The sequence below is a fragment of the Rhipicephalus sanguineus genome, chromosome 8, assembly GCF_013339695.2.
Source record: "Rhipicephalus sanguineus isolate Rsan-2018 chromosome 8, BIME_Rsan_1.4, whole genome shotgun sequence".
Taxonomy (NCBI): Eukaryota; Metazoa; Arthropoda; class Arachnida; order Ixodida; family Ixodidae; genus Rhipicephalus; species Rhipicephalus sanguineus.
In genome coordinates this window covers 154116536-154144432 of record NC_051183.1, presented here as the reverse complement: position 1 = coordinate 154144432, position 27897 = coordinate 154116536, and the positions used below count along the sequence as shown (strand labels likewise).

The 27897-nt window shown below is 48.4% G+C and overlaps 1 protein-coding gene across 1 annotated transcript in view; it reads left to right on the top strand.

Annotated features, from left to right (window-relative positions):
• Window positions 1–27897, top strand: part of LOC119402410 (BTB/POZ domain-containing protein 9) — a 133128-nt gene that overhangs the window by 91107 nt on the left and 14124 nt on the right. Inside the window, exons 10-11 of the mRNA XM_037669549.2 lie at window positions 18126–18233; window positions 25331–25409. Coding sequence (XP_037525477.1) covers window positions 18126–18233; window positions 25331–25409 — 187 coding nt within the window. The remainder of the gene's footprint in view (window positions 1–18125; window positions 18234–25330; window positions 25410–27897) is intronic.

Here is a 27897-nt window from a genome sequence, read left to right as displayed (position 1 = left end):
AGACATAGCATGCTTATTGGCCGATAGCCGACGTAAATCGAGAGCGGCGTTCGGATCAGATGCGCTTCTTGCCGCGGAATGCCGCCACTTGCCGGCGCCGCACTCGCGCAAGCGAATCACAGCGGGAGAGCGATCGCGTTTCATGACGCGCGCTGGCGTAACTTCTTTCCCCCATGCCATCCCTCCCTGTCTAGCTTCCAGTGCGCTCGTCGGCACGAGAAAAGAGAGGAAGCGCTGGGAGCGTGCGCCAAACCCCCGTAACTCCGCTGATTCTTGACGGATTCGAGAAATTTTTGCGGCAATCGATTCGGGAGGCAGTACACTCCGATACTGAGGCCATTAGATCATTACTTGGAAAAGTGGTTCATGACCCCTTTAAGTTCACTAAAATAGCTTCTAACTGTTGCGAACCGAGCTAGAGACCAAACTATTTGATTAATTTCGTTTACTACAGGGAGCAGTACGTGTATGTGCTTGAATGGACCATTCTGTAGTAGTTAGTTTTTTTTTACAAATATTGCAGTGGTGGGAAACCTGCGCCAATTGCGCCAATCTGCGCCAACTGGCAATTGCTGCTCCACACTGCTCCAAAAGGGTCTTTTTTTGCCTAATTTGCGCCATTGCTGCGCCACAACGTAGTTTTAGGAACCGAAACTAATGTTTCGTGGACAGCGCGCTTCGTGAGTGGACGTACGTCGTGGTCGCCATCTTGAGCTGCTGCATTTGTTAACGGTGCCACTAGCGTCCCAGTCGTCGTGACAGCCGACGCAGTCCAATTCAATACCAGTGGCAACGGTACAGCAGCACTACCCTAGCCCTAGCTACCCTAGCAGCACTGCAACCGCGCCGCAACCTTCGCTTTCTGCAAGCGATGCGCACTCCCATAGCCTCCTCTATACTTTCTGTGCCCGTCAAGCCGTCGGCACAACAATAGGAGAGCGCCGTCGGCAGAGTTGCACGGCTCCGCCGCTAAACACACTGGTGGCGCCACTCACGTTGGGCGGGTACGGCAGCTGGAAGTGCGGCGGGTGCGGCCGTGGGAGCATCGCGGTACGCGTATTTTGTGGTTTGTCTGCATTTATCGAGTGTTTCAGTCTAAAGTACCACTAGACGTACGTGTTCTAAGCATGCTTACTGCGAACCTAACCTGAACGATACCTAAAGCTGGTTCACAACCGCATCTCAAGCTTATTTGAGTATCGGCAAAACCGGCGTACTGTTATACGATTTCCATACTGTATTTAAACTGGCAAATGTAGTACACCGTTCATATGACAGCGCACCTGCAAAATAATGATTCAGAGGCTTTTGAAAGTGCGAGCTAATGTGGGACACGAACTGAATTTATTCCCAGAGAGATTGCGGACACAATTTCACATCTTTTCGTGATAGCGGCTTCTGGAATATTGTTCTATAAACGTCGTACTTATCCATGGTTGTAGAAGCATAGTTGACAAGGAGTGGCCTGATGAACCTTGTGCAAATGAGCACGGCTAGATTCTTGTGGTTCTGGCTATCAGACGTAGTGCAGTTCAGTAGCGCTGAATTTTGCACGGCTGGAACGGCTGCTTCAAGTAGTGTTTTCAGGGGCTTTTGAAGCCGTGGCTCGTTTTGAAGTGCCGTTTCTACAAACTGCCTCAAGGTTTCCAGGACGTAGAGCAGAAGGGCCTAGTCAGGGGGTTGGGGGGTTGAACCCCCCCCCCTAAATTTTTCGATTTTGCATGTGCATATGTACACGCGCACATACAAACGCACGCACGAACATACAAAAAGGATGGTTGAACCCCCCCCCCCCCCCAAAAAAAAAAAAAAAAAAATTCTGGCTACGCTTTTATAGAGCAGTTTGTCCGAAGGATAGAGCAGTCCGCCTCTTTATACCGAACAAACTGTGGCTGATTGGAAAGAGCTTTCGTTGTAACGGCACAGCAATCTTCACAATCCATGTGCTCCATAACAACGCGTGCGATGTAGCCACCAACATAAATAATTGCTGACAGCTGCAACGTTGGAAAACTAGCTGGCACATGTGTCCGCTTCAAGCACCCCAACACGTGAACAGCTTCCTCTGGCAGCTTGGCGGAAATCGTTGGCGCCTGCTGCCTTGCAACCACAACCCCGTTGTTTTGTCCAGCTTCTTCACTGCGAAGCACGTTACTGTTTTCTGATGCAGCTGCAATACCCGTTTTTAGGAGCTTTTGCAAGCCACTGACTGCAGATCGGGCATCCAGCTGGTCATTGCAGCCCAGTGATCGCCGGAGTGTTCCAAACAACGACTCAATCCGATGGCTGCTAAATTTCCGTGTAAGAACAAATAGAAAATCCTCTGTTCTTAGCAAATAGCGAATGCAGGCAACTGTCGAATACGTTGTCAGCAGAAGTGCCTCGTAGGTTTCAGTGGTCAAGAAGCCACGAGCGTGCGTTGCTTGCTTCTTGAGATTCTCCATATACTCAGGAAAAGTTACTTCCAGCCATTCAAGGCGCTGGTGATCAGGGTCATCGTAATGCCGAACATCGGGGATGTTCGGCATGGGGCGCAAGGAGGTCGCATAAAACTTTTTGATCGGCTGTCGTACGTCAACGACGCTATCATTTGCTTCGTGCGATGGCTACAAGCGCTTACAGGTATATCGGCAAGAAATCGCAGCAGCAAGAAAACGTCGCAACACGCGATTGCTTAGGCGCGGCAGCATGCGATACACTGGCAGGCGCTCCACAAGCCACAAAAAATAACCCCTACGTGGGTAGCGCCGCGCCGCGGTGGAATGCAGCGTAAAACCACGGTGGGTGAGAGGGAAGGACGACGGTCGCCGAGGGAGCGTTTGACGGGCACAGAAAGTATAGTCCTCGTGCGCTCAGTTGATGGCGCCACCGCTCTCCCGAGTGTGCAGCGCCAATGCGGCCACTTCGCGCATTTTGTCCCTGTTCTCCTCCCGGCACGTACCTCGAAGTTGTGTGTGGCGAACGTCGATGCGTGAAAATGTGAACGCAAAACAAGCCCTGCTTGCTTTTTTGCGGCTACGGACGGATAGCAAACGTTCAGGAATACTTGAAACGAAGTAGTTCGCTTCGGCGTGGCGACTTGTACGCCGCTAATCCCGTTTACTGCGTGAGGTAAGAACTCCAAGTGCCGTCGGTCCGTCGAAAATATTTGGAAAATGCGTCGCACAAATAAAAAGCGTGGAGTACGACGAACGTTTAGAAGCGAGTAAACTTTTTTCTTTGCGTACGATAGAGAATACTTTTTATCGGCAGCCTCGCGCGTCGCTTGTCCTGTGACCGGCGCGCATTAGCAGAAAGCGGGGATAGTTGAAATGACATATTAGCAACGATAAAAAGATAGAGACCACATGAAGTTCCCGTCTTTTAGTTTTCTTGCGTTGTTGGTACGTCAAACACTTTGCTAAATTATATTTTTGAACATGTGCAACTGTGTTTTTTGTCTAGGTCGTGCGATCATGAAGCCGATCCTGAGGCCCCTCAGTCCTACAGTCGTGCACAGCCGACAAATTGGGCACTGCAGAGGAGTGTCTTGCGCCGCAATCGTTGCCACAAATCTCCGTTCGGGTGAACAGTAAATAAGAGGATCAAGGGAACCAACAATGTGTCAATATTACCTGGGGCAGTAGCGCAGCCAGAACTTTTTTTTCGGTGGGGGTTAAATCATACTTTATGTATCTTCGTCCGCGCGCGTTTCAATGTGTGCGTGTATACATATCATAGGTCGGCAAAAAAATTGGAGCTCACTCAGACTCACTCAAGAAATATATTTTGCTCTGAGGGCTCACTCGGACTCAGACTCACTCAACTTTCTCTCAACCGGGCTCACTCAGACTCAAACTCACCTATACATTACTCAGCCGGACTCACTCATGGCTTCACCTTAGTCTGAGTGAGCCTGAGTGAGTTTACTCATTAGTCCGTTGCCATAAAATTATAGCTTTTTGGATCATAGTGTCAATCCTTTTTAACGCCAATATCTCACATAATCGGTGCTCTACAATACGCCTTTCGATCTAGCACCTTCAAATACGAGTTATCATATATCATCATTATCGTATATCAATCCAGTAAGGACATTTTTATGAAATATGCAACTCACAAGAGATATTTTTATCAAGAGCTTCCCATTAAAGAGTTTGCTGGGGGAGGTCATAGCACCCCTTCCTCTAACTCATACCTCTGATCAATAAATATTAAGGTGGCACGTGAATCCTATTGTGTTGAGATATGTGTGAGTAGACTTGAGTATGAACTTAAGCCGATATAAGGCTGATTGTAATGCTGAAGATGAGTAGATAGGACCACAAGTCGGCAGCAAATGGTGGAGCTCACCCGGGCTCACTCAAGAAATATATATTGCGCTTAGGGCTTACTCGAACTCAGACTCACCAATATTTCCCTCAACTGGACTCAGTCGGACTCAGACTCGCTCAAATTTTCTTCAAACCGGACTCACTCGGACTCAAACTCACCAAAATATTACTCACCCAGACTCAGACTCACGACCCGATCTGAGTCTGAGTCAGTCGACTCATGAGTGAGTTTGCCGACCTATGATACATACACATGCAAAATTAAAAAAAAAATTCGGGAGTAAGGGCGAGGAAGGGTGTCAATAGCCAGTGACTTGGATAGAAATCGAAAGAAACTGTGCGAAGACAGGACCAGTTTGCTTATCGGGCGCGCCGAACGGCTGCGATCCAACGTTTTCGCCGATCAGCCTCGTAAGAATCCCATGGAAAATGATAAAATCGCACATTCGGCAGTTTCCCGGCCGTGTTCTTGTAGCTCTTATGACATGCGAACTCGCAAGAGCAGATAGAAGTCGACTTTTTTCGCCGCGTACACACGCTTGCGCTGCTAGGGGTCATTGCCAACCTGCTGCGGCCAAGCGCGGCGGTACGGAGGGAACAGGGACATTTTGCCAGCAGCCGCCGCAGTGGCGCTGCATATCCGATTTGAAACAGCAGCGCACGAGGCCTATAGAGGATGCTATGGCTCCTCGATGCTGATGCTCTAGCGGTCCTGACAGCGGACGGAGGTGCGTTTGTGTTGTCGCCTAATAAAAGCGTGCAGTATGTTTACGACAGAGCTATGCTTGCTGTGCCGTACGCGTGCGTTTATCGTAATGGCGTGAGTGTAGCGTGGTTTCTGTGTGCACGATCCGCAAACGATCAACTCCGCAACAGCGAGCTGCTTTCATTTCTACAAAGCGGTGCGCGTGTGAACGCGGTCCGGCACAACGAGCAGCAACGATCGGCGGCTAAATGCGTGCAGTAGGCTTAAAGCAGCGCGACGTGACAGGCATGCCCGAGAAGTTAGGTGAATATATTTATTGCGACAGGGTTGTGAGCGATACGTCATACTGGCGCGGCCGTCGGTGGCCGCCACATCACATTCGTTCTTTCCCTATGCTTGCATCGCTGCAATCGCGCGGAAGTAGGAATCATTTATCGACCTATATCCGCACTTCTCCAAAAGGCGGAAGACACTGTGGCGTCAGCAAGTTCAGCGGCGCAGTAAACTTTTATTGCGTAAAACGTTATCGCGGTACGCAGTGTAACTGTGTGTGTGTGTGTGTGTGTGTGTGTGTGTGTGTGTGCGTGCGTGCGCGTGTGTGTGTATCAAGTGTCCCAGCTAACTTGTGCCTAGGGTTAAAAATGCCATATTAGAGGCAGTTGAGTGAAATCATTCACATATTGCTGAAAGCCACCTTACGCACTACGGATATTTTTTTTTTGTTTTGTAAATAATTTGTTAATTAGGATTATTTAACTCAATTGCTGAATATTGACTTTAGGCAAGAAGTGGGATTTGCAAAGTTCGAGAGCGTCTTCCTAAACCCCCATTGCATTATTTGCGAGAAAGAATGTCTCACGTGTACCATTTTTTCCGAGCTGCAAAGAAGCCCGAGAAATACGGGGAAAAAAAAAAAAAAAACACGTGACTAGCGCTTTCACGCGCCGCGATTGTACTGCTCTCAGCCGTGGTTTGAGCGAACGAAATCAGCTGCGGCCGCGACTCGCCGGCTTCGTCACAGCTAGTTGCAGCGGTAGGCCGATAAGTTCGCGGTCGTTTCTTAGCCTGTGTCAGCCAGTTGGCGCGCGTGAGGGTGCAAGTTTTAGCGAGCGCGGGCCAAGCAACAACTGCCAACTTATCGGCCTACCGCTGCAACGGAGCCGGCGAGTCGCGGCCGCAGCTGATTTCGTTCGGTCAAACCACGGCTATGGTGGCCACCACGGCTGGAAGCAGCACGATCACGGCGCGCGAGTGCGCTAGTCACGTGGAATTTTTTTTTTGTATTTCGCGGGCTTTCCTTGCAGCTTGGCTGAATTTCTAGGCTAAATTGGCTAATTCTAGACAGCTTGGCTAAATTTTCTTCCTCTGTGTGTTTCATGAAATGTTCGTGCCTGCTCCAAACACAGGGGTAGCTGCTCCAAAAGCAGATTTTGCCTGCTCCAATGGCTGCTCCAAAATGCTGGAAGGCATTCCCACCACTGATATTGTACAATTTGCTTAATATACCTCCATATAAAGTTCATGCAGGGTTCTTAATTTTTTAGTTAAGCCCAGGGTGTCTACCGACCGGGAAAACCGGGAATTCTCAGGGATTTTGGTTAGTCTGGAAATTCTCAGGGAAAACTCAGGGAAATTGTGCTCCCATCAGGGAAGATCCACAGTAACTTTATTGAAAGGCAACGAAAGTCGCGGTAGCGCTGGCTCGATATTAGAGAGTTTTAGTACTGGGGACCCCAAGCCACCTGCGTACGCACGCTCTTGCGTTCCTTTGTACTACCAGCCGCATCCACGGAGAATACAAAAGAGCTCAAGGGCCCGCGCGCCCCCAAGCCCGCGGGAACCCAGCACTAAAACTCTCTATTTTGTGAACGCATTTTTCAAATCAAACGGCCGCTGCGGCTGCGGGGAAGTGGCGCGCTTCGATGCTGTCATCGCCTTCGGAACGGGGAAGTGGGAGAGAATCCGGCTAATGCGTGGCATGCGGGCACCATGAACCACGACACATCGTATCGCGCAATGTTGTCACGGTGTTCTGTGACTACGCGGTGCAGTTCTGTATTCTTTCTCGCGCGTGCTGTGCGTTAGCGCCCGATATGGTGTTTTTGTTATCGCCGCGTGTCAAGTAACAAGCATGATTAGTTGTAGAAGCAGTAGCAGTAAATGTAACGAGCTTGAGTTATCTTGCAAGCGATCGCGATCGTTCAGGAAGCGGATGTCTTCGACAAGGCTGGTATCTGGCAAGCCATCCCGATCGGCGAGAAAAAATACGACGCTTGTTGGCTGTTATTGGAGAGCTCACTCGCTCGGATCCCGAGCTTCGAAGATGCTATTTAGGACTCCGTGAAGAATAGAATAAATTTCCAGGCGAGAGCTAGCGTAACTCACAGCAAGTGAAAGCTTTTTTTTTCCTTTTTTTCCCGATGAGGGCACATGCTGAAACAGGTTTTAGGCAGTCGACCGATATATTGGGGGGCTGCAGCTCGCAATTACCAGCCACACCACGTGGATGTTTGCTGCAAAGCCGAACTACAAAACTTTTCAGAGCTAAGGCATAGCGGCGACTGAAATTCGCGACACCAGCACGGGTCCCACATGCTCGATTCGGCGCGCGATGTCGGAAAACAGTAACGTTTCCACCATAATCGGATGTGCCGTAATTCAGGCTGTTGCCGTGCTTTCATGAGATCTTAGCCCGCAGCTATATTGCTTTTTTTTTTGCGATAGCAATTGTATAGAAACCCCGACGCGAATTTTATGCCTTCGCCATGATCTTCCTTATCAAGTCCAAATCGCGATTACATCACCCTGCGCGTCGTATGCTCCATGCGCGAGTGAAAGCGTGCGAGCGCTGCCGACGAACGGGGCTTAAGCAGAAATGAAACGAGCCGACCGTCTCGTTCGTGCGATGGGCACATGGAGATAGGAGCCGCCGGGTTGGGGGGGGAGGGGGCTGCGTGAGTCCGACAGGAAGTGCGTACTTTGTACCAGCGGGCGTGGTCGCGTGTGCCGCGGTATCTTTAGTGGGGATCAGCAGACGGCTCATACCTTTGCAGGTGTTGTGCTCTAATTGCAAAACGTCCGTTGAAGCCATAGCAGTGGCGGATCCAAAGGGGGGGGGGCGTAGCGGCGATTCCTCCCCCCCTTTAAGCCAGCCCCCGCCCCCTCCCTTCAGTGCCTGTCGTCCACCTCCTTTGTCAGGCTGCCTGTTGAGTTTGCCCCCTTTTTCAGGTTGCTTTGCCTGCTACTGCCCAAAAGGGGTAAAGAGAATCTTGTCCCTGCTCTCTACCTCTCTCATCGCTCTACCTTTTCCTGCTTCCCTATGCACATTTACAACAAAGGCTTCATATGCACCGCCATAATCCCCTCTGGGCTGTTGTAAATATGCATGACCCACCAAAATGCACTGCTGAGCGGGGGCTTCAGCCTTTGTACCCCCCCCTCCCCATTAGGTACCTGAATCCGCCCCTGAGCCATAGATAGGGCACTTCTCTCAGTGCAGCGGCTGCGTTTTCTGAAGGAGCGAGCTGCCAGCCTATATTCATATAAAATTCCTCTTTGTTGCTATTGGATTTACTGTTTTGCTCTTGCGGTGAAACTGTGACTTTTTTTCTAACGTGGGATGGTTTTCGATGTTTTGCGTTCGTGGAGAGCAAATGGTTCGGCTGGGCAACATGGTAGCAAAGGCGTTGCATTGCTCTGGGCAACGCGCGAGGATTTGACAACAACCCGCAGCAGCAGAACAAGCGCAATTCCACAGTGCATTAAACCCGCATTTGTTTCGTATATTGTCACGTGGTCGTGACGTCGACGAAGACAGCAGTCAGCGTTTGCAGGATGAAACTGTTTATTTGGCCGAACTTGTGGCCGGAAAGTGAGAACTAGCACTACAGCAATACACGCTGTACAATGATAGCGGCGAACAGGGCGTCGTCCGTCGATCAACTGACAAGCGGTCAAGCGCGTCGGCTTTTATACAGGCGCTATGGAACTTTCCAGCAATATCGCTGGTGGCGGCGTTATCTCTCGACAAAGCTGGAACATTCGCGTGCGGCGTGCAATCTTAACAAAACGATCTACTAAAATCGTGAAGCTTCTCGAACACTGCTTCGCGGCCAGCGTCGAGCGTTGATAACCGTCCTTGCTGGTCAAACTCAAACACATCAAAATAAAAGAAGAAGCGGGCGTGGCAATGTACATGTGACACTCGGCAAGGCATTTAACTGTGATTGCTGCATTTCAGGCTCAAAAAAATTGATTTTTTTACGCAAAAAATAAAAAAAGTTCTTTCATGTTGCCATATTAGTTGAGCATTCTTGTGGCATTTTAAGTTTAAGATTAATCCTTCAGTAACTGCCTTGCATGAAAGGTTGAATTTCAGTTTAACGAAGTTTCGATATAAGCCCCGCCACGGTGGTCTAGTGGTTATGGCGCTCGGCTGCTGACCAGAAGGTCGCGGGATCGAATCCCGGCCGCGGCGGCTGCATTTTCGATGGAGGCGAAAATGTTTGAGGCCCGTGTACTTAGATTTAGGTGCACGTTAAAGAACCCCACATGGTCGAAATTTCCGGACCCCTCCACTACGGCGTCTCTCATAATCATATCGTGGTTTTGGGACGTTAAACCCCAGATATTATTATTATTAAGTTTCGATATAACAAAGTGAGTTGCCGCTTTTACCAACTTCGCTATATTGGGGTTTAACTGTTCTATGTACTATATTCAAATGAGATTAAGTCATTTTTATTTTCTAACGTGCGTATTAGAGAGTGACATCACCGAGCGATATGGTCTCTACCCATCTTGACATCAAACAAAGTTCTGCTTCACTCAGGGAATTTTAGCAAAAACACTCAGGGAAAACCTGGAAAACTCAGGGAATTTAGAAAAGTCAACTCGGTAGACACCCTGAAGCCTTACCATACAATAGCCAGACTTTATCAACAGTTGCACGTGCTATAATGGACTGTGGGATAATGCTGAGAAAGCATGGTGTCCCAGCATCTCGGTATCTTGGTTCTGTTTCTCGACTGCAGCAACAGTTTGTTTTTGAGAACTTGTCGAAGTTAAGTACGAAGCCTCCCATTACTGCAAATGTCATGGAGCACAAATTAGATTTCGGGCACAAAGGGCCAATTATTAAAACTTGCATCTTATTAACCATCTATGAACCAGGATATCAACACTCCATAAAGCAGAAGAGGCAGGCACTTCACCACACAGCGAAGCCCTAGGTTGTTCTGAAAGCATGAATGTCATCAGAATAGTTCTTCTAGATAGTAGACAGAACGCATGGAAAATTTACATAGCTTGTGCTTCCAGTACTTTAACTGAAGCATCACGGAATGTGATATGTGTTCAGAAATATGAGGTTGATTCGGAGAAAGTGCTAGGTGGCCTGAGGTCACGCCTTTAAAGAAACTTAGGGCTCTCCGCAGAAAAATGATGAGCAGTAACTTAATTTCATCTTTTGTGGTATTCTAAGGAAAGATACCTCTATTAGTGCATAAATCGATTTTGTTAAACATGTTGTACAAGTGGTCCAGTGTATAGACAAATACCTGGATTTGAAAATGCGTGCTTGGTAACTGCTTGAAACAGTTGTTATGCTGCTCCAAAGCAAGGTTTCAGCTGCTCCAGAAGCTGCACTGAAGTGGCTTTGGTCGATCACATCGCTGAGTGATTGAAAGCCATCCACTGCCTCTCACAAATCCTGCCATGTTGAAAATGCAGGCAAAATCTTGCACCTTCTGTTGCAGCAAGGGGCCACTTACATGTGCAATCCATGCACAGATGTCCAAGAACTACTTGTTCACCGTAACCAGTTTTTGGATGTGATGCCCTTTGGCATTTGGTCGTCCCCACGCGTTGGCTTGAATGGCTGCTTTGTTTTCGAGGTGTGGTGAGCATTGGAACTCGCAAGTCCAAGTTGTGTTTATATTATCATGCCCCCCCCCCGCACGTGACATAAACTCTGTGCTGTGAACCTTACTTTGTGTATCATTTCTTGCACTGTGCTTTTATGTATGCGTAAAACACTCTCTGGTGTACGGTTTCCTTCCCCCTCTCACGGTGGCGGCCCGTGCTCATGTGCCGCCCTGGCTCAGCAGACGAAGAATAAACAACCATAGACATCTCATCTTGCAGTCAGTTCATCCACCGCATGCTCTCTACAATTGGTGACCCGGTTTTCTTAAACGCACATAAGTGACGTAGAGCTGCGCCTTTCACGACTGACAAAAATAGGATGCCAACGCACGGAAATCTAAAATGGAACAGCATCAAGTCCAGACACCCAGCCCCAGCCAAACGACTCCAGAGACCGATGCATCCAGTGAGGCCGTCTCCGCCGTCACTGTCAACCGTACTGGGAACGTAACCCTGACATGTGGTTCCTGCAAGTGGAATCCCAATTCCAGCTGTGAAGAATCGCCTCGCAACAGTGGAAATTCCACCACATAGTCGGCGTGCTCCTGTCGACAGCTGCAAAAGAAGTAGCTGACATATTTACCTCGTTCCGCAACGTCCTCCAGCAAGACCATACGACCAGCTCAAGGCAGCCCCACTAGATATGACGGCTGCGTTGGAGAGAACGAGAGTACAGCAGCTACTCTCCGCACAGGAACTCAACGACCCACGGCCAAGCCAGCTTTGCGTCAAATGACACAGCTCCTTGGCAGTAGTGCGCAACTATGGACACTGCAGTGCTACGTGAACTTTATTACAGTGACTGCCGTCTCAGGTCCAAATGGTGCTTGATACAGCCACAGCTATGGAGTTTACTAAGGTTGAGCATTGGGCTAGTTGGTGCAGCATAATCCAAAGATTTCACAGCGCATGCAATGAGGACAAGCAAAGAAGAGACACACAGCGATGAACTTGCAACTGGCTTTTTATTTTCCTGCCACGGCAATATATATGTGCATTTTCACAGGTAAAAAAGGAAGAACAGAGCAGACAAGGTATACAAAAACACTCAAAGGAACAGCAACCCATCATCAATATCACATGTTTTGCGATAAAAATTCAAGTTCCTTGCTCGAAAGAGCAAGCGACGCAACACTGATGCACTTTCTATCACTTTTCAAGATTTCCTGGGCTTCTGTAATGTCGCACGTTATCCTATTTTTGTTTCTTGCGAGCACACGTGTGTGATTGAAAAAAGGCCGGCATCCACAATCCCGACAATGAATTCCCAAATGCCCACTGATAGCCCTATCTACATTGTACCTGTGTTCCTTAAGATTCATTAAGGCACCTTCCAGTCTGACCGACATTTTCACTGTGACAGGATAGCGGAATACAATACACGATGCAATCTTCACATGGGACGCACCTATCGTTATGCTTGGTGGTGCACATTTTTCAGGGTCTTGCGTCAGAATTCACCTGATGGAACATTTTTAGAAGCTTGGCGGGGGCTGAAAAAACAATATATGCACCAGCTCGCTTGCCAACCCGCTTAACACTTTCGTGACTGTGGAAAAATCGGTTATTTTTGGCTAGTTCAGGAAATATTTTTTTCCTGCCACAGAAAAAAATTGATGCTAAAGTGTAGGGTATCAAATGATAGAGGAAGAATTGGTCTTTCCATCAGTATTAATTCCAATTAACATATTTATTATCGTTATAATAAAAAAATTCTCAAACAAAGAAAAATGCATCAAAAAGAAAAAAAGATTCATAAAAACATCAATGCTGCTCTGCAAAGGTTTAACATTTAAAAAAATCGAAATATACGTTTTGACCACAAAGCCCTCATAGAATAACAGTGGAAATATAAGCTCTGTAAGTACAAAGAATATTTACATAGGTACAGCATAGACCGCTTATAACGTAAGTCGCCGGAGTCGCGAATATCCGCACTATAAGCGGTACCGCACTATAACCAAAAGAACATTTTTGAAAGGTTGCACGTGTGCAAAACATGACCAACGGGTAGGCGCGCGATTCCGACTATCGAGGCATGCGACTGGGACGTAAGTTTGCGTCTGCTTATATTTGGAAATGTTGAACGGTTAGCGTCCGCGGACCTGCGGTGCCGACATAACGAACGCGGAAAAAATGCGCCCTCATGGGAAGTCGCCGCGGTAGCACACTGCGCGTGCGCCATGTCGAAAACGGTGGCGACCATAAACCAGCACTCGAGTGTTTCACACGCACGCCCGCGTTTTCGTTAAAGATGTAAGTCATCCCTTCTAAATGCAACAACTGCAAAATGTTTCATTGACTCGGCACCAAACCGCAACTTCTGTAGTCCGCGGCCGCCGATTTGGCAGCTAGCGCTCGTTAGGCCTAGCGTGCGCGTTGCAACTTGGCATGCCGCCGCAAGAAGCTTGCCCTAGGAAACACGGAGATCGGGTGTAGAAGAGGTCGCACTCGCTAGCTAAACTGAAGGCATCACGCGTGAAAGGCAGTTTCGGTTCGCGGTCGGGAGAACAGCCGCGGCAACTATCCTGAAAAAGTCTCTCAATCTTGTAAGTTCGCCTGTTGGTGGCAAAGGCGAAAGCTCAATCACGTCTCAAAGCATTGTTACTTGCGGGGGAATCGAGGTTGCACGCGCGATATCTGCGCTCTACGACGAAGCAACTATTTTCCCGACGGAGACAAATAGCGGTAACGCACTCTTGATGCAGACGTGGGCGCCCATACGTAGCGGAGCGCGCATGTCATGCGGCCTAAAGTCCCTGGATATTTTTGGGAAAGTACCGTCTTTCTTTTAACTGAGCCGCCACGTCGAGCAGCCTCCTCTCCCGCCTTCCACCTCCCCGCTTCACGGGCCGTCACCTGGGAAACGCGCGCGTTATCTGCGTGACATAGCATTCTTGAAAGTGGCGCGAGCGGGGTTATAGGGCTGGCGCCCGCACGGTGGTCGTTTGGGAGAGGAGATAGATACGGCAGATACGGGTTGGACACTTGGGAGAGGAGGATTGGACACTTGGGAGAGGATATGGAGGAGAGTGTCGCTACTTTCTACATATCAAAGGACTTTAATGCGGCCGGGGCAAAGGCTTCTACGTCGGCCACGCATACGCTCCCCCTCCTCACACCACGCACCCGCGCCGGGCTGCTGTCCCCCACCGCCATCCCCTTTTTTTTCTCCCCCCCGCTTCTTGTTCGTTAGTTCGTTCCGCGTCCCCTCCTCCTTCGTAACGCCATCACCGCTCTCTCTCCCCTGCCGGCGCATCTCCGCTGAGAAGCACGCTCGCTCCCTTGCATCTCTGAGAACGTTCCGGCAGCCGCATTATAACTGGTCTTTCATCTCGGGGGACTGCACAATAAGCGGTATGCCTGTACATGGAGTTCTATGGGAGGGTAAACGGGAGTCAGAAAAAACTGCATTATAGCCGGTACTGCGCTGTAAGCGGTTACGTTATAAGTGGTCTGAGCTGTAGAAGAATGTAGGCACTAGTGCCTATCATGCCACCGCGCGATGCTGTTTCTCGACGCAGTGAAACAAAGGCTGGCTGCACATGTTCCGGAAAAAAAAATGTTTTTTTCTGTTCAACTTTCCTAGCATAGTTTGCAGTTCTTGTATTTTTCAATTTTCCTGTGTATCCGTTGAAATGAACAGTGTAGCCTGTTCCAAATCTGCAAAAATCCATAATTGTACCCTCATTTGACCTCTTTCTCCCTCATGTACTGCCAAATACCATACCGACCTTCAGATTTCAGCATTTTCTCATCCACTGAAAGGTTCCGACGGGGTTAAAAATAGTGTAGAAGAATCGTTCATGTGTTGCAATAGAGAAGACACGTGGTGAAGCTTCTCGTGGGATGCGACGGTCGTCTTCTTCAGATCAGAGACACTCAAGAAGCCTTGAACCTTTTCCGTGGCATCACTCATGGTGGACGAAGGCCTTGAAATATGTGTCGTCGACACCAACACCAATGCAAGCGCGGGACTTCAACGATTATCATGTACAAATGGAGTGCGACGAACTTGCTCATCTTCTCTTCAGTAACCTACCTCCATGGATCCGTCCCTCTCGCTGTATGTTGGCTTTTCGAAAGTATGCATCCACGCATACTTATCTGTGTGGTTGCATATCTCTCGGACGACTTCTGCAGTGAAAAACAACACGAAGACGCCGCCACACAGCGCACCGGAGCGTTGGATCGAAGTCCACTCCGCGCCGTCTTCGCGGAGAGAACTGTGCTCTTTCTGCAGCCGGCGCCAAATACTCCCGCCCAAATGAAGTTAACACCTTGCAGATAAGAGCTGTTATTTTAAGAACACACCAGATACATTTACATCGACGCGCGGCAGCGATAAAACGACCCGAGGAGAAGGCGAAACTTACTAGTGGATAGCTGCTGATGTTCCGGGGAAGTTCGACGCACTTTCGCCGTCCGTACTGAAGCCTGGCGAATTGAAGTCGTCTTCCGTGTCTGTGCTGCTACCATCATCCAGAGATTCCCGCTCAGATTAATCGGAATCCGTCGAAATTCACTGTTTCTGTGGAGCACCGGCGAGTGACGCCGACGTGAAGTCTGAAACAACGAGCGCTCACCTACTCGACTGTGAATGAGCTTTAAAGGGGTCATGAACCACTTTTCCAAGTAATGATCTAATGACCTCAGTATCGGAGTATACTGTCTCCCGAATCGATTGCCGCAAACATTTCTCGAATCCATCAAGAATGAGCGGAGTTACGGGGGTTTGGCGCACTCTCTCAGCGCTTTCTCTCTTTTCTCGTCCCAACGAGCGCACTGGAAGCTACATAGGGAGGGATGGCACGGGGGAAAGAAGTTACGTCAGCGCGCGTCATGAAATGCGATCGCTCTCCCGCTGTGATTTCGCGTGCGCGAGTGCGGCTACCGTGTACTGAGGAGTGCGGTGCTGGCAAGTGGCGGCACCCCGTGGCAAGAAGCGCATCTGATCCGAACGCCGCTCTCGATTTATATCCGCTGTCGGCCAATGAGGATGCTATGCCTTTTGCGACGTGGAGATGCAGATCGCGACGTCAACAGGCAGACGCCCCGCCCACCGACGAGAGTGAGAACCGGCCTCTGTTTGAAAAGAGGGCGCCTGACAAAACAGCAACTTCGTGTTCCGCTTGTAGCCTTTACGTGGCGCGCACGACTGCAATATTTGGCTAAGCAGTTCATAGTCGTGTTAGCTTTCCGCATGATGTGTTTTCTTCAACAAGCCCAAGGGGTGCTTCATGACCCCTTTAAAAATCTTCCCGCGGTGGAAAAAAGAAACTCGCAAACAAAACTGATAAAGAACATGCTATTTTACCCTTTGTATTGCGTTAGCTGTCCAGAACTGCTCAGAGAGTGCCAAAACTTGAACTTGAAGTCATCGATAACATACTATCAATGGGAATAGGTGCGGTCATGAAAGTGTTAATGTTGTGGCTAATTTGCTGCAGTTGCGGGATTACTGCAACTTTTTTCTCTCCCGCTTGCATTGCCTCACCTGAACGAACGAAAAACCTCATTAATTTTTAGGCTTGTGTTCCATGACACAAATGAGGTAAAAAATTCGTTTTTCGCTGTGCGTGGTTGTCACCCCGGGGTCGGGTTGTTCTGAATTATCTTGGTCCGTTCCTAGTTATCGTTTATTGATTTTGTGTGCTTTTGGTTTTGTACTACTCGGTTTTCGCTAAGAGCGCAAGCAGGCTGTTGGTTTTACTAACTGACGCCGATATCTGATCTCTAGGTTGTTATTTAAGTGTTTCATCCTCACGTGCTTTTCCGTGGTTTGTTGGTCACTGTTCTTTTAGGTACCTACTTCACTCTTCACCAGGACAAGTTAGATATTTCACGCCCTGCGCGTGTTCGGCTTGGTTTTTGTAGGCGCGTTTTCTGAAGTGTAATTCATTGTGCCGTCTTGTCATCGAGATTCAGTTCGCTTTTTGTGACATAGGTGCGCATAAACGTTGCATTTCATCCCGCTGTAGGCATGTGAAAAATATTTTTTCTTTTGCTTACAGCATCATTGGGTCCTTTCTCGTCATCTTTTTATCTTGCTCATCTGTGCAATGGTTGATATAGGCTGGGAAAAACTTGGCAGTGGGCTAGTTGGTTAAACATTATCGATGATTTTTGCGCAAACTTTACAAAAAGTGACTGGGGACAGAGAAAGACCACACACACGGCACATATGAGCGCAAACTAACAACTGTTTAGTAGAACTATATAGGCTGGTTTGGTGCATACAAAAAGGCGTGTCGAAGGGCAAATAACCTCAGTTGTAAGTCGGCGCTCGTCTGTGTTTTATGTGTCTACTGTATTCGTCCCAGTCGCGCTGCATGTATCCGAGTATATTTCCATGGCTTAGTAAAATTCACCATGTAAGAAAATCGGCAGACACGGTAGCATCGTTTGTATATGGTGGCATAGTTTGTATGTGTTCCAGCACCAGCCTGCAAAGAGCTTAGGTAAATCACACCCTTGTGGTCAATAAACAAGCTAGTATCAAACGGTTGCCCTTTGAGAGCTTAGAAACTAGATAGACATCAGTTTTTGCGAGCGCAACAAATGGAAACTGCTGGCAAGACAAAACCAAACTCAGTGCATGTGCAGATGTGCAAGTGTCAGTCAATGCCTAAACAAAGCTTAGAATGGAAATCAGAGATCAAGAGTTCAAGAAAATGTTCTCTGCGTCCTCATAGGGTGACTGCACTTGCTGAGAAAAAAAAAAAGTTAGGATGAAGTGACACATTTTTGGAACCTACAGATGGTGCTGTACATGCACGTCAATGACTTTCAAAGGGTTAGAGCAACAGAATGGATACCAAGAGAATTCAGTGAAGGATGGCAGAAAGTTATGTAGGTCGCTGAAATTGAAAAATCTGCATTTAAGGCGGAAAGTTGGGCTAGTTGGTAACGTGAATAATAGGACACGTTTACTAGCGAAAAAGACGAGGACAAGAAGAAGGAATAGCGTTGTCCTGTATTCCCTCTTCTCGTCGACATCTTTTTCGCTAGTAAACATGTCCTATTAGAAATCTGCATGCATAAAATGAAATCAGCGCGACAGGGCAAATTTAGGATCATCGGGGAAGGCCTTTGTGCTTCAGTGGACATAGATTACGGAGGGTGATGCTTAATATTGTCAAGTTTTTATTGGTTTATCTTTTGTTTCTTTCCAATTGCAGGCTCCTGCTGTGGGACTGTGACTCACGCCAGTACAGCTATTACGTCGAGGTGTCTGTCGACCAGCAGAACTGGAACATGGTGGCCGACAAACGAAACGAGCTTTGCAGGTGAGCACTTGGCAGTGCTCTTGCTGAAATGTTCACCAGCCAGATGGGTTGGCATAGCTAGGGAACATTGCCAATGAGACTTTGCTACGTCGAATCCTTTTGGAGTGTAAGCTGTTACGAGCTCACAACAGCAGCTGATTTTGATGGCATAGATGTCTGTTGCCACCTGTGTCCATACAGCACGTTCGAGTACGACACACATCGAGTTTCTTACAATAATATTTAGAGGGAAATCTGGCACCACTGTCTGTGTGCATTTCCTAAAGGGGCGCTGTGCCGCGATGGGAACGACGGCATATACAGTAATACCTCATTAACTCGAACTCTCATATCTCGAAAAATCGGCTAAGTCGAAGTTTTCCGCGGTACCGAACAATTTCCCGTAGGTGCAATGTATTTATTGCCCTTTATCTCGAAGTATTTCCGTGCCCACTTTCAGTTATCTCGAAATCTCGACTGATAATGGAACCGAAACTTCGCCGCTGAACCGTTTCACAAAATACTAGCGGCAAAATGTCGTACGTTTCACAAGGTTCGCGTGAGGCTGCCGCGTTTACGACGAAGTGGACACTGTTCCCAAAAGTAAAGTCTGAACCTAGCGGCATACCAACTTTGTCGAGCAACCCTGTGTCACGTCATGTGACCATGGAGGAAGGAATACTAATGGTACATTCGACTGGTCGTTTGAGAGCGCTCTGACTGTGTTTGAAACTGTTGAATTCAACAGCTTTAAACCTTTTCAACGAGAACAAGCAGGTATGCAAGTCATCTTTCTCCTTCCTGATCATGTTTTGACCCAATAATGTTAGTAGCAATGGTTATTTGCTATTTTACACACTTTTTTCAGCGCCTGCGGAGCGCTCGAAAACGACCAGTCGAATGTACCATAAGGAGAGGCCCTGACGTCACATTCGTGAAGCCTCCACATCGCAAACACCCGCATCGCCTCCTAGCGAAGGAGCAGCGAAAGATTTCGCGATTTCCGTCGCGACATTTGCAAGCGCATGCGCGCATCGCGAAACTTTGCAGCCTCTTTTTGTTTGTTTTTCGCCGTGCAAGCGGCGTAGTCGATTCACGCGTGCTGCTCCTTCTGTGTGTTCGTTAGGAAAGCTACGCAGTGCCCAGCTGTTGCGTATACCCTGAGCAAATCGCGTGCACTGCGGACAGTACCGGTTGTCACTTTTCATGTGTACGTACACGTTCGCTTCATTACTGATCACTAAGGCATGGTATTTGCATGCGGAGCTCTCATATGTGCACTCTGTTGCTCTTTACTCGTTGTGTCAACTCGGAACACACGTGAAATTTTGTTTTTGGCGTCTGACGCGCCGTACATACCATGCGCTGAAGCCATCATACGTTTTAGAGGCTGTGTCGTTGAAACGAAAAGACAATAAACTTTTGTTGTCGTTATCGGACTACGTGATGTATGTATTGTGCGGTGTGCGCTCGCTGCATGCTTGTGCTGTGTGCGCACTGTGTGTATACTTTACGTGCACAATCGTGTATACAATGCAGCGGTGTCCTCTTTTCGACGTGAAGTTACGTCAACTATAGGTTGGCGTTGCATCGAATAGCTACGAGCAAAGAACCGCTAATCGGGCAATAGATCTGGAAATCGGGCTACGAGAAAGGAAAAGAAAGGCCTAATGCCCAGTAGAACGCGTCAGTCACTGCTAGGTGAGTTCGAATATACGATGAAGCAGGGGCAGAATGTTTTTGATTACGGCACATACCGGCACTTTCTGTATACTGTTGCACAAAAGCGCTTCACGAAGAATTTCAGCATGCAGCGCTCGGGCCTGCCACGCACAAACAGCCTGGTAAACGTCTGCTTGCAACGTTTTACTGCGTGCGAACCGCACAATACGCACTAAGTTTACACCGGGACTACATATCCGAGCAGAAGCGAACCACCGCGGAGAGCACGCCGCGGGGCGTCTGCTGTTTTGTTTGCCCCATACCGGTTTGTTTGCCCCATAAATCTGACGTCACTTCCGCCACACTTTTCGCAATGCATTGGGATACGATAGGGCCTCTCCTTAGTTTTTCCTTCCTCCATGCATGTGACGCTATAGACGTGCACATAAGCAGGCCCTGCAAAATAGCTCGGGTCGTACACGTTTTGTTTACCGTCAGAGACGCGATTTCAGCATTTTATTTATGCAAGGCATGTTGCGCGGATTTTTTCGTCAGCCGTGCGATGCGGTGAGGATAACGCCACCAAAGCAAAGCAAGTCACTGATGCTGCAAAGTAAGGTAGCCCTAATCAAAGAAACGGATTCGAGGCTCGAAGTTTCCGGACGTCAAAACGGCGCTGAATGTGTGGCATCGTGCGAGAGGAGCCCCTTCCAGTCACATCGACAGATAAGGCCGATTCTCTGGACTTAGCGGTGGGCTAAACTGACCTAACCTGCAAGATCGGCTGGTTTGACCATTTTCTTAAGCCAAACAACGTGGCATCACGCACAGTGATCGCGGCAGCGTCGACGCAGCTACTCGAGGTGTGACGACATCCACCGAAACAAGAAACATGTTTCGCTTGATGCGAAATAAATTTGAGTGCAGCGGCGCAAATGATCGGCACATGCGATGTGTTAAGCAACTCGAGAAAGCTTTGCTAGGTGCAAGTGTTACTGAGAGGCAGACCAGCCTTAGTCGGTCTCTCTGCACTAAATAAAAAGGCAGTGCCGAAAAACACAGCTGGTTAATAGTGCTGGTATGTCATTATTTTTCTTCAAAACCTTTACAAAGAGCCAGTTTGGCGCTCCTGTTAAGAAACTGGTCAGTAGGGATAACGTTTCTAGATAGAACTGAACTTCTCAATGGAATTTGCCCAACTTTGCTTATCTCGAAAATCTGCTTATCTCGAAATTTTTTCTGGTTTTTACTACATCGAGTTAACAAGGTATTACTGTATGTGTGTCTGCAAGGCTTGTGTTGGCTGCTGTTGAGCGGGGCTTCGGCTAAAAAGCGGATACGACTGCGCAAATAAAGTTTCTCTAAAAAAAATGTTTATAAACGAATCTTAATTCACGCGTATTATATTCTATAGTAAAGGTCCACTCACCTGTACAGCATAATCAAATGGCAAAAGAAAGAAACAGACGACAAACAGTCGCAGAGCGAACGCTGGCCTTGTCATCTCCCTTCCAAGTTTAGCGACCATTCGTTACTTTTTGTGCTTCATAAAATTGTACAATGATGCAGAAGTTTTCAAAGTTAAATAAAGCTTCTTTCTATGCAATGATAAAAAACAAATAGCTACATCAAAAACATAGTTGCATCATGCAGCTGCTCCCCTTTCCCTGACAATGTGAAGATTCTCAATAAATAGTATTGGGATCAATGTGCGTGCGAAATTTGTGAGGCCCACATAATTCACAAATGTGGAGCAGCTTGTATTAGTGTGCCATCAGCAGCACTCTTTGACTAAGAAATTAACTACCTTCAGTTTCATTTGTGATCACTCAGCTTTTGTTTTCTTTTTTTTATTATTCCTGGTTGCAGTTTTCTAGCTTTGTTGTCACTTGCTTACAAACCATTTTAAATGCGAATGCATTTCTTAGTCGGGCTGTGTGAGGCATCCGGCGTTGTCCGCACGCCTCTCCGCTCTCACTCCCTCTCCCATAGCAACAGCTGCGGGCGTGCGCGCTTATCCTCGCCCCTAGCAACCGGAGCAGGTGGTGCGGGCGGAGTATCGGTGAGTTAGTGGAGAGGAGGAGCGCGCTCTGGCGTGTGAGGGCGCTCGCATCCGAGCTCCCGCGTGTGTGGAGAGTGTGTGGGAGAGGGCAGGTGCAGTGCTTCGCCGCTCCTTCTCTCGCCGTTCGCTCTCTCTCCTCCCTGCGCCACCGCCTCAATGCAGTGCGTTTGAAACGCGTTTGTAGCGTTTGTGCTGCTTTGGCACAGCCTGAAAACAGCACGTTCTAAACACATTTGTGCTGCATTGAAGGCGGTGGCAACATCCCTGAGGTGATTACGAACGCACGTAGGAAGCGTTCGTTGAAAGAGGCGCCCAAAAGGGAGAGACTTGAGCACATCGATTTGTCCAGCTTTACGCCATTAAAATTACTACGCTGTGTACTCTCGACGCAAGAAATGCATTTGCATTTCCTCACGATTCCCTTCGGGGAGGTGGGGGCATTTTTTTTGTTAGACCTTGGTTCTTGGTTTTTGTTGATTTTTGAATGTCCAGATTTAGCTGTTTTAATCAGTTTTTTACGGACAGCCAAGTCATGATCCTTTTTGCCGTTTTTCGCTCGTGTTTGCGATTTCGTGAAATCTGCTTTTACCTGCATCTTGAAAACCGTTATCCAAAATTGATAATTATGCTGTCTGGCCAAGCCACTTGATAGTGTTTGCCATTTTTCGCTTGTTCGTTTGTCTTTGTTCGCCTGCCCAGTGGCGTAAATCCAGAAAAATCACAAAGGGGGATGCACATCAGACCATGGCGGCCATTTTGTTTTATAGTTAAGTGTTGTATTTTTATTTACATAAGAATTAAACTATGCTTTGAAAAAAAATTTAAAAAACGAGCATGAGGTCCCAGCTCGAGCAATTGCATTGTTCTATTCAGTCTTCTTTGAACCAGTCGAGCGGCTTTTGCGATTATTATGGTCTGACACAGCTGAGGGGTATTGAACACGGGTACACACTAGAAAATAATCAGCCTTTAAAAAAAGTTGAATGCGCTATACTTAACTGTCAAGTTATTCAAATATATGATTTTCTAAAGTTAAAGGTCTATTCGATTCAAGAAAAGTGCACGGCACCTCATACAAAAAGGTGCAGCTGGTGCCGACACTCGGTGCAGCAGGTGTCGCAGGTGACTCGGCACCCGTTTCGGGGTGAAAATGCAATGCAGCAGCGCCGCCGCTAAAGTGTCAATCGAATGTTGAGGTGCAGGCCTGTCGTCTGCTGCTGGGCTAGTCACGAATAGCATGCGCATGCAAGCGGTCATGAGTATTGTGCGCCCACAGATTTGCACCCGATTTGTCAGCATGGAGGAACTCCACATTGCCATGGAATCCGACAGTGAAGACGAGGAACTCGACGTAGTGTTGTGTCAAATTGGTGCCCAACTGGTCCGCAGCGGTCGTAACCGAACACCTAGGTGTTCTCAAGCGCATGCTATCATTTCGTTGCGTAGAGTTCGGCGTCGCCGTCTAGCATTATCACCCCAAGCTCGTCCACAATCGGGTAGATTTCTGTGGAGACACCATCGATTTCTGCAACCACCGGCATTTTGGTCGTCTGTAAGGTAGTGCTGTCTGCCAGACGCGCGAGGAGAATGGTGTGCGAGGCTGCACGAAAATGCTGCACCCTCGCGCTGGTAGGTGCAAGGGTTCGCGGCACCGCGGCAGCACCTTACTTACACCCTGCACAATCAAGGACTGTGGTGCAGGAGGTGCCGCTGTACCTTGGGGAATCGAGGAGCGAGGTGCAGCGCACCGTGAAAAGGTGCAGAAGGTGCCGAGAACCTAGGCTGAATCGAATAGACCTTAAATCTCAAGGGGGGACACCTGCAATGGGTGTCCTCCCCAGCCTGAACACAAGGGGGGTCATACCCCCCCCATGATTTACGCTAATGCGCCTGCCTATATATTGTATGCCTTCCAATAAAGAAACCGGTTAATAGTCAGCACTGTGTCCTGTGTGTTCTTCGTCCTGTTTCTGCGCTGTTCTGCCACAATTTTTATAAACCAACTGGCCTACCTAAGAACCCTTGAGCTTTTGTGGCGTCAATGTTGAGCTTGTGGGAGTGCTCGGTGCGGTTCTGGGACAAAGCCTTTTCCTTGTCGGCGTGTTCGGATTGACGGGCCTGTTTCCATGCCTCCTTGAGCATCACTTTCGCGTTTCAGCACAGTTGGTCCGAGAGATGGGAGTGACGGAGGCCGATGACGAACTGGTCAGCCTTTCTTCGACAACAGCTGACAGATCGTTGCAGCGCTTCACCATCCTGCACAGTTCTGCGCAGTACGTGTCGACGCTTTCGTCAGGTAGCTCCGTATAACTGTGATGACTCGTAAAGCTCGTGTGCCAGGTACATCAAGTGTTCAGTGAAGCTGGCGGCGACTCGGTATGAGGCGAGCGACGGGGCATCGAATGAGTGGGCCTCTGGGCCCAATGCTTGTCGCAGTCCTGAAACAACCACGTTGTCTTCGCAGCAGCTGGGCCATGTCGCCCACGTTGCTGGGTTCGCCAAGTGGAGCAGTGTGCCGGTGGCTGCAAGTTGATGCCCTACAGTTACGGCGGCCCACTGGTCTCGATAAACATCGTGGGACCGTCCTGTTGTGGTGAAGCCTAAGGCTGGGGCGTTATCTGTTTGCTCCTGACGCTATGTCGCGTGGTTAGTGCCGCAGAAGCACGGGCACGCAGAGTGGACTGACACGTACGCACTGCTTGCTTAGACTAAAGTACCCTCGCACTTTTTTGAGTCCGAACATGTATAGAAACACAGGCACACAAGTTACAGGGGGTGCCACGCTATGGTGGCAGCCTACCAAAAGGGTTGAACTGTGGCGACCTCTACATTGTTTTGCACTGGCCTGGTGTTTTTTTTACAGGATCTTGTTTAAAACCAAGAAGTCGGGGTCCAAGCTCAATTTTGGGCATTGTTGAAAGTTCCATCTGTGGCACTTTGCTACTGTAAAGGTTGCCATTCATGCTCACAGTTCTGGAGGCTGTTCTTAGCAAAGTTCTAATCTGACTCCCAAATGCTTCTGTTTCCACCTTGAGCTGCGCACGTCTGATGACACAAATCAACAGAAGTTAGCGTTAAAAGTAGCAGGCACTGTGGTTATGTGGATCAAGGTATATCTTGATAACTATAATCAGATTACATGCTTTAATTTATTCTTCACTGTTAAGCCAAGCCTGTTGAGAACACCATTTGTTTCGGAAGCAGGTTTTGAGTTAGGTAGGAGGAAATTTCTGTTACATTATGTTTAAACACTCCAGCATTATATAGCTAAGTTAAATATTTCTGTTTTGGTGGTGATTTTGTTTATGTTGGGGGGAGAATCTTCATTTTTATGAAAATGACGCAGTACGTAACGGTTCAGATTTATGCAGATGTGTGCTGTTTGTGTGTGCAGGTCATGGCAGCTTCTGCGCTTCCCTCGGCAACCTGTGGTGTTCATCCGCATCGTGGGCACCCACAACACTGCAAACGAGGTGACTGAATGGCTTGCCTTTAGGAGTGTGCTGATATTTTATTTTACAATACAACATTGGTTTAGGCCAGTTGGTTCAATGCAAGAAATGCTTATATTGGCTTTGTGAAATGTAGTTGGAAGTCTGCGCTCGTCCTGTGTACTTGTGCCTTTGTCTGCGTTTCTTGGGCTGTTCAAGTGTCAAATTTTGTTTTCGCTTATTTTGTGGAAATGATGCACCTCACATGCCCCTAGCAGGAGGGCCAATATACAGTTAAACCTGGGTGTAAAAAAGTTGGTGAAGTCAGCAATTAACTTCGTTAGATAAAAATTCTTCAAGAAAATAGTTGCAGTAGAATCTTAGTGATATAAATCTCATGGTGTCACAAGAAATATTCACATCAGCCGAAATTCATATGATCGAAAAACTACAATGCCGAATTAGTGATCTATACTCGGTTACAACCGAAGAAAAATGTCTGCTCGGCCCTCAGCCACTGTGGTCCCTTTCACAGAGAATTTGCTTAAATGCTCCATCCTCTAGTGCTTACTCATTTTCATGACGTCAAGCACTTCTCGACATGAGGGGGCTGCCGAGTCTGCCCCATACCTGTTACGTTGCTGCCATCAGCCTGGGCAGTTTGATGTAGTACCACAAGATGGGACCCTTATCGCTTTTATAGTCATTGAAATAAACGTAATGCTGGCCGCAGACGTCAGTCAGCATTTGGACTGAGCCTCGTGTGTGTGCTGTCTCGGGAGAACATGACAACTGGCAACGAGAGATAAAATCTGCGAGTTGGGCGCGGCAGAAAGCACCCGCGCCTGGATTCAACAAGAATGTCATCCGTGGGCAGACTGGAAGCGTTCGACGCAAGCACAAGTGAGTGGCCGGAATATCACGAGCATGTTTTGCGCTACTTCCCTGCAAATGATGTGGCCGAGGATAAAAAGAAGGCGGTATTCCTGACAAGCTGCGGCGCAGCAACGTACTCATTGCTACGGAGCCTACTGTCGTCTACAAAACAGAGTGATGCGACACTTGCAGCTATCTTCGCGGCCCTCGACGCACTCTTCAGTTTCTGAAGTGGTCGCAAGTTTCAAGTTCTTTTTTCTAGGAAAAGGCACAAAGGTGAGGCCGTTAGTGACTACGTAGCTGCACTTAACAAGCTAGTAGATGATTGCAACTTTGGCGCAGTGCGTGAGCGAGTGATGCGCGACCAGATTGTCTGTGGAATTAATGACTCTGGAATGCAGACTCGCCTTTTGGAAAGTGCAGATTGAACCTGTAAACGCCGAAAAATCTTGTCATGGCGATAGAAACCGCAGGAAGGGACTCGCACGTGCTAGGTGCCCCGTCCGTTTCTACAGATATTGTACAGTCGGCAAACTTTGTAGAGCGGCCAGCAAAGGAGATGACGGAGCTAAGGTGCACCAGGTGCAGTGGCAAACACCAGACGACGCGCTGCCAATACACCACCTGCTTCAAGTGCAGTGTCATTTCGGCGCCCGCGTTGTTCCAGCGGGAAATGAAGAACTTGCTGAGCGAGCGTCCGCATGTTGTCTACTTCGACGATATTCTGGTGACAGGAAACACTGAAGACCACTGGAGGAACATAAGCCAAGTTCTCAAGTGCCTACAAGATGCCCTCTTGCGCCTGAAGCTAGCAAAGTGCGAATTTATGAAGGACCGCGTTGTGTACTTAGGACGCGTCATCACCGCCGAAGGCTTTCATCCCAGCGCCAGGAATGTTGAAGCCATCCTTTCGGCACCAAGGCCACAAGACGTGAAAACTCAAAGCTTTATGGGGTTGATCAACTTCTATCGGAAGTTCATCCCTCGCTTGTCGGTGGTGCTGAATCCATTGAATGGCCTATTGGTACCAGGTAAACCGTGGACCTGGGCGCCACTTCAAGAGGAAGCCTTTGGCGAAAGTAAACAGCTCTCGGCATCTGCGAAGACGGTGGCGCACTTAGACCCGAAGCAAACTGTCACAGATGCGTCGCCATATTGTCTCAGCACAGTTCTAGCCCAGCGGGAAGCGTTGGGAGAAGGGCGGCCAATCGCCTTCGCGTCCAGAAGCTTGGCCCCAGCTGAGCGAAACTACAGCCAGCTCGATAAGGAAGCCAGTTGTGTTCGGAGTAACACGTTTCAAGCAATACCTTTGGGGACAGCGATTCGAGATAGCAACCGATCACAAGCCACTTTTGGGGCTTCTCGTGGCAATAAGCTGATTCCTGAGTCTTGCTCACCTCGACTACTCTGCTTGGCACTCTTCCTGTCAGGCTATGATTACGTGTTGAAGTACGGACCTGGTGGTCACATTCCGCACGCCGATGCACTGAGCCAACTTCCGCTTCCAACAGCTGATATTCAAATCGAGAACCCACCGAAGATTTTTATGCTCCAAGGGTGTTACCCCAGAGTGTTCTCAGCGCAAGCTATTGCTGCCGCTACGAGTAAAGACCCGCTGCTGTCACGTGTTCGCGAAGCTCTTTGGGCTGGTAGG